Genomic DNA, 7,780 nt, shown 5'->3' with positions numbered 1-7,780 from the left:
ATTCATTCATCCATCCACTGGTCTTATCCACCCATTCATCCATCCATCCATAGATTCATTCACTCATCCATCCATCCATCCACTGGTCTTATCCATTCATTCATTCACTCATCCACCCATTCATCCATCCATCCATGCACTGGTCTTATCCACCCATTCATTCATTCATTCATTCATCCATCCATCCACTGGTCTTATTCACCCATTCATCCATCCATCCATCCACTGGTCTTATCCATTCATTCACTCACTCATTCATCCATCCATCCATCCATCCACTGGTCTTATCCATTCATCCATCCATCCATCCACTCATTCACTCATCCATCCATCCATCCATCCATCCATCCATCTTCTCCCTGCTGTTTAAAATCGTTGTTCTTCCTCCACATAAACGTTTCTGCATGCAGATCAGAAACGTCCATTTTTATCCTGGTGACACCAAACCCTCTCTGTCAACACGGCGCCCCCGTCAGGGCTGGTGGTGAACTGCAAACTGGACTTCTTATGACTTCCTTTCAGCAACGTTTCTTCCTTGTCTTCATCTCAGAAATGTTTTCTAAAACCCCTCAGGGTTTTACAGAACAGCTGGATGTGGACTGGATTTTTTTAATCATATTTATTTAGTAAAAAGTATTAAACTTTGTCCTTTCTTTCCCTCTACTTCACAGGAATTAACTTTGCGTTGGTCTTTCATATAAACGTAATCTTCTTGGCGTGTCGGGGTTGATCGTCAGAGGGACTTGAGCCCCATGTCATGTTTTTATTTTTATTATTTCTGTTTCCTTCCTGCTGCGCTGGTAAAACGCTCCAGCCGCGTCCTCCCGCTGCTTTCTGGATCGATGAAGCTCCGCTAATGGGGAGACATCTGCCAGCTTGCATGAGTAGCTTAAAGACTTTCTTAAACACAACAAAAACTCAAGGGCGGAATCTGCTTTATTCAGCCAAACTGGATTTCATGCAACATTTAACCCTGAACTATAGAAATCAGCAGATCCATGCCACTGTTTTCTGTGATATTGACATTTTTCTAAGCCAACTTGTGCAGGTGTTGACTTAAAGTCTTACGGTTTCTTTGTTCCCACAGGGTTGAAGAGACGTAAGCAGAATTAAATGCAGAAGCACAGCTTGATTTTAGAGGAAATGTTGTTGTTTGTGTGTTTTCTAAGATGAGCTGGAGTGGATGGTGGAGCTGTGTGGCGCTGCGGTAGTTAAAGACCCACTTGTCCTTGACGGCGAACAGGTAACCTGATGAAACTGTTTTTAATATTACATCTGGTTCTTTATCTTTATCTTACCTAATTTATATCTTAATTTCCTGCTTTCTGAATCAGATTTTTTATTTTAAATTGTAAACTGATTTGCACGTTTGCTTCAAAACATGCGTTAATTTGTCCCATTAATTTAATAAATTAGAATTTAACGAATACACCTGAGGCCTAAAATGTACAATTAGTAATCAAAACTGCTTGAGTTGAATAAATAAATGGAAAAATTCCTCCTTTTTTGTTTTGTTTTTATGGACAGTAAACTGCAATGCCTGTTTGTTTCAAATTATTTCTTACATCTGCAATTTTATATATTAATTTTTACTAGTACTAATGTAGCAATGTGCTTTAATTTAAATTTTACTGGTACAATATTTATATAATATATATTTTATATTTTCTGTTTCTTTTTTAAAACAAACTTCAACTAAATTTAACACGTTCCATATATTTGCATTTGAATGAATGGATAAGACCGATGGATGGATGGATGAGTGAATGGATGGATGAATGGGTGGATAAGACCAGTGGATGAATGGATGAGTGAATGAATGAATGGATATGACCAGTGGATGGATGAATGAATGAATGAATGGGTGGATAAGACCAGTGGATGGATGAATGGACGGATGGATGGATAAGACCAGTGGATGGATGAATGAATGAATGAATGGGTGGATAAGACCAGTGGATGGATGNAGACCAGTGGATGGATGAATGGACGGATGGATGGATAAGACCAGTGGATGGATGAATGAATGAATGAATGGGTGGATAAGACCAGTGGATGGATGGATGGTGAATGGGTGGATGAGTGAATGAATGGTTATTATTTAAAATTATTATTATTATTATTTATTATTGTGAGATTATTGAGAGTTAGATTGTAACCATTTTGTTTATGTAATATAATTTATTTGTTGCCTCTTTAGCAGATTATATTGAACAAGTACATGAATATTATAACATGGTTTTCATTACAAATTGTTGGTAATTATCAAGTTAGTCAGTAATATATTTAATTAAATTTAAATAAGAAGTAGGATTAAAAAAGTGTCGACTTCTTTAAAACAATCGTAGTAAATTAGTAGATAATTATTTCGCTCTTGTTTACGTTTTCTCTGTCCGACTGTTTTAAAAACAAGTTAGAAATAAATAAACAAAAAACAATAATAATATGTTTGTTTAGTGTTAAATTTCCACCTCAGAATATTTTATTTATTTCCATGTTTTGCTGACAGACGTCCCACCAGATCGTCGTTGTTCAGCCCAGATCCGACTCGTCTTCCTCCTGCGGCGGTGAGTATTTTCTGGGAACCAAACCTCCATCCTGCTGACTCGGCCCGGATCGTCGCACCTTCCTGCGTAACTCCGACACATTTCCAGCATTTAACGACGCGGCGGGAGCGTCAGCAGTGGTTGCATAATTCAAGGTTCAGCCAGAGGTTATCCGGAAATAAAAGTAAAAGACTTTATTTTAAAACGTGATGCCATGTTTTAGATGTTTTACTGCATTAGTTAGTTTAATAAATTATATTTGTACATGTCTTACCTGGTTAAAAGCAAATTTAGTTTTGATTATCATGTTTTTCTTTATGATTTATTTAATCATCTCAGTATTTTCTGCTTTAGCTGCAGCGGATTTTAAATTACTGTTTTATTTTTATACCGTTGAAGTAAATTTTCACCTTAACTCATTCAGACTAATCTAATAAAAATATAAATATATTTTTAGATAAAGATCAAAACTCAACTTAATGTTTATGACCAGATTTTGAAAAACCCAGATGGCAGCTTGTTGGTTCTTATTTGTTCTTTTTGTTAGTTTTTTTTTGCATTATTTAATTATTAGACATTATTTTATGCTTTTGGACATTTATGATGTGTAACCATGGCAACAAGATATTGTTTTTACAAGTTGAAGCAGCCGATTGGCATCTGAAACGCTCAATATTACCCAAACAACAACCCTAAATCAAACCACATCCCCTACTCCAGCATCTCTCGAACCAGTTTTCTAACCATACGGCCAGAGACAGACTTAAAGAGGAACAGCAAAAGCAAATGAGGTGGATAAGCAGAGCTCTGGTGTCATCCAGGACACGTTGCTGTGAAACATCGATTCTAATGACTGGATATTGAGCTGTTAGCTTGTTATGACAGTCTTCAGTCAGGGGCTGCTTCAGATTCGTTGCATCACTGACTGCTGCAGGAGATTCTTTCTGCCAGCACCATCATCATCCACAGGGACATTTTTGAAGATTTTTGGATGATATGAATAGGCTTTTCGCAATAAGCAATAAATACATCAATCACATCGTTTTTCACTTTTTAAAAAAAATCTTTTTCTACCAAAAACTGGATGATAAAAGTTTTCGATCTGCTGCTTTGCTCTGAACAGCCCCTTTTCACAGTGATTTCACAATTCATTTTATTTGTTGATAGTATTGCTTTGTTCATTTATTCTGAATATTTTAAATATCCAAATAAATATTCATTAGAATTAAAAGTTTATTGATCTTTGAGATCGATAATATATTACTTGAAAACCATCTCAAAACAAGATTTTTATCGTTTATCGCCATCATTTCTGGGACAATTTATCGTCCAGCTGGCTCGTAATTTTTCCTTGAGATAAAGTATTTTTGAATTTAAACCATAAGTTACATCATCAGCTGATTTATCACTGAAGCTTTCTGACTCGTAAAGTGTTTTTGTTTTAACCTGTAAGACAAAACGCTGCATAAACAAACCACATCTAGTCCTAATGAACAGCTGGGAACAGTCTGCACTCCGTCCTGTGGCTCTCCGTAATGAACCGGTCTCCGCTCTAATGACTGTGGAGGATTTTTAGATGACATGTTTGACCGCTCTCGTCATAAAGACACAGAATTAGGAAACTTTAGCTACAGAAGGCTGTCCGTTCTGCCAGCAGAGATCATGCACACGTGTAATTTCTGACAAGCGGCGCTGTTAAAGTTCTGCATCGGGGTTTGGTTTAGACTTTGACATTTGTCAGTGAGCTAACGATCTAAAATATGCCGTCTGTTTTTGGCTGCTGTCATGAGTTAAAAATGTTGTCAGCTTAGCCACACGTCCGTCTCACCCAGATCCGCTGCGTTAAGCAGAGATTTCCTACAAGCAGGCCGGCGGTAGAGCTCGCCGCTCCACCCTTTTTGCCCATTAGAGAGTGGATTTGAGCAGAAATGAGGCCCGATCCGGAAACAGAGTGAGGAGAGCGACCCGCGAGGAAAGCGATTGTGAAGGAAGTCAGGGAGCAGAGATACGGCCCAGAGAAAAATGTCAGATTGTAGCGAGGGGAATGTCAAAACAAGTTGGCCACTTAAGAGAGAGGCTGCCACAGCGCAGAGAAAGCTGGCAGCTTGAAATGGAGAAGAGAGCGGCTCCAAACCCCCTCCGTCCCTCCCGGCATCCTAATTTTCACTCCTACATATTTAATGCCCTGCGCCCTCTTCTGTGTCCTCTGGCTCTTATAGTCCAGGTAATTGAACAGCCTCTCGAATCTCCCCTTCCTGCACACTAATTGAAATCACAAAGTTTTCCTCCCAGTCAGTCTGTTGCATTATTTAGATTTGGAAAATTATCGTGAAAACATCAGTTTTCACAATAATGTAAATCAAAAACAAGTCATAATAGACACATGATCAATATCGATATATATTGCAAAGATTTTCTAAAATTTCATGTAATTTTACTGAACCTCAAAGCATTCTGGGGGATGTAGGCCAGGGGTACTCGATACGTTGATGGCAAAGTTAAATGGATCAGATGACATTTTGATAAAAATAGACGTCAGCCAATCATCCTTCCTATGTTGTGTTTTACATCTGGAAATTTCATGTGTGCGCACAACACTGAAGCTCAAAATGACGGTTCCTTTTCTTCTGTAGCCGCGCTGCCGTGGTGGAACGGTTACGCTAACAAAGTCAAGCCTGGAAATGTATGAATTATTAATTTAGCCACATGAAAAAATGACGCAGAAAAACCGTTGAAGGAACGACTCAAAAACCACTCGTATTTTTATTTTTTCTCGCTTTCTGTATCGGCTGCGCTACACGCAGACTCGTTGCCATAGCAACTGACTATTACGCCACAAAATGTATCAGATTCAACACCAGAAAAACACTCAAACATTTCCCACTCAAAGAGCAGAACATTCAGGCTGTTATAGTTTTATGTTTTCAGTCTTGATGTTTATTTTGCGATTATTAATAAGTGATCGCTGTGGTGGATTAGCTACTGCTGCTATAAGCTAAGCTAACACAGCGGTGACTGATTAGCTAATTTGAACTCCTGCTCTTCTGATGATCTGTCAGAGTTGGTGTGAGGGTTGCCGGTCTTTTTTTCTTTTACTTTTTTTTTTTAAACCGAACCAACTCAGAACCAAATTCCACATCATATCTGCATGTTAAGGTTGTCAAAGTCAAGCTAGCATAGCTGACATACTTTCCTCTCCATCGCAAATTATTTTTTTAAAAATACATATTTTTCCTGTCCTTATCTAGTTATCATAGAAGCAAATCACAGCTTCTCTTTTTCTTTTATATATCAAACATACATTTAAGATTTAGTGAGTTTTGTTAACAACTTGGCATCTAAAACCAGTGGTAGTCATCGTCGACTAGCAGTTTTTTGCCGTCCACCAGGAAGGCTGGGGGCTACAATAAATTTAGTCCAACACTCTTACCAGTTGGTGGCGGTAATGTTTTCTTTAAGTGCTTGCCATCTGCCATTAATACAAAGAAGAAGAAAGGCCTTGTTCTGACACTTTATGATGCTAACAGCAGCAAAACTAGCTTCATAGCAAGTTGGCTCCAAATTTTAAATCTCAGTTTTTCTCTTAAACTTAAGGAAGGGTATAAAATCAAAAAGTTGAGGAGCTGGACTAAGTATGAAGAAGGAAAAAAAACGTAACACTTTTATACAAAATAAAACGTATAAAGAATCCTCAAAATGTCTATAAATATGGTTTGTATTTTGTAGTAGGTAGATTATTTTGATTTGGTAATTTAATAAATAGTTGAAAAAGTGTGAGCACCTCTGCTTTAGCTGCTCCACCTCTCACTGCCAGATAAGTAAGGGGGGTGAGGCCAACTAGCTCGCATATTCTTTGGTTACCTAGCAACTCACTCTTTGGTTACCTAGCAACTCACTCACTCTTTGGTTACCTAGCAACTCACTCACTCTTTGGTTACCTAACTACTCACTCACTCTTTGGTTACCTAGCAACTCACTCACTCTTTGGTTACCTAGCAACTCACTCACTCTTTGGTTACCTAGCAACGACCTGTGGAGTAACTTGAGCAGCAGCTGTTTAAGGTTTCGCCTTTGTTTATGGAATATTTATTATTCCTAATGGCTCAATACTTATTAATCATCTTATATTTTATACCTTAGTTTTAAATTAGTGCTTTATTCTCAGACTCATTTGGTGTATAAGATGATTAATAAGTAATCACCTTATACACCAAAAAAGTTTATACACCAAACTTTTTTGTTTTTTCAAAACAAAAAAGTTTTATATTTTAATTTATCTTGTCCCTGCTCTGGAACGTAAAATACTATCACCAGAAAATATAGTGAATTTAACATGTTTTTTCAGTTTATTTGAATTGTTTTTATCTCCAAAGTGTGAAAACGTGCCTTAAAAATGCTTGAAAACTTTTTGAATTTTACTGTGGGGAACGTAAACAAACCCTGCTTTCGACTCCTCTGGGTCTTGGGGTCGTAGTTCAGATATTATTTGAGCTTTTCAGATGCTAATCAGCTGCTCCCAGTTGGGAAAACAATGCCTTGTTGCTACCTGAACCTACCTGCGGTTCTTTTATTCACCTGGCTGCTTTGTGCTCGCAGGTCTCTCCAGGAGCGCCACAGTCGTGACCCGCGGTTGGCTGCTGGATTCAGTCGCTACGTACACGCTGCAGAACCACAGCAGCTACACCGTGTGAGGAAACACAGACCCAACCTGGTTCTGTCGGGCAATTCTATTTTCACGTCCATTTCTGTAACTAAAGCACATCGACACTCTGTTCTGTATAAAATATGTATATAAAGTGATATCAAAAGCAACTGATTTGAGTTTTATTTTTGGTTTATTGCTGGTCATGTCAAAACATGTTTAGGTGAAATAATTGTCTTTAATTGTAGTTTAGTTTTTAAAGGAGTATAAAACGAGATCAAATAAAATCACAGGAAGGACAAAACCTTAATTCGTTTATTTATATAAAATTATATTCCGCAGGCTCTGTAGTTTGTTAGCAGAAGGTTTTAAGTTTAAAAATATTACGCTATTATACCGTTTCATGCAGAAATCCTGATATCAGTAAGATATTTTTGACTTAATATTTAATTATTAATGTGTAAATCTACAAACAGTAGAAACAACCATTTTAAATGAACAAAAACAGCAAATTGATGCTGAAAAAGGGGCTAGCTGAGGCCATGGCACCAAACTGAAGTTTTGTATAAAAAGAAAAAAACAATCATTCAAA

General features: G+C 37.5%; 1 protein-coding gene across 1 annotated transcript in view; it reads left to right on the top strand.

The window, feature by feature from the left end:
- Positions 1-7,358, top strand: part of LOC103481274 (BRCA1 DNA repair associated) — a 28,388-nt gene extending 21,030 nt beyond the window's left edge. Inside the window, exons 20-22 of the mRNA XM_008436663.2 lie at positions 1,170-1,243; positions 2,510-2,567; positions 7,143-7,358. Coding sequence (XP_008434885.1) covers positions 1,170-1,243; positions 2,510-2,567; positions 7,143-7,237 — 227 coding nt within the window. The 3' untranslated portion in view covers positions 7,238-7,358. The remainder of the gene's footprint in view (positions 1-1,169; positions 1,244-2,509; positions 2,568-7,142) is intronic.
- The last annotated feature ends 422 nt before the right edge of the window (positions 7,359-7,780 follow it).

This window comes from Poecilia reticulata, linkage group LG19 (genome assembly GCF_000633615.1).
Source record: "Poecilia reticulata strain Guanapo linkage group LG19, Guppy_female_1.0+MT, whole genome shotgun sequence".
Lineage (NCBI taxonomy): Eukaryota > Metazoa > Chordata > Actinopteri > Cyprinodontiformes > Poeciliidae > Poecilia > Poecilia reticulata.
Note: the sequence above shows the minus strand (reverse complement) of the source record. Positions and strands in the feature narration are given on the sequence as shown.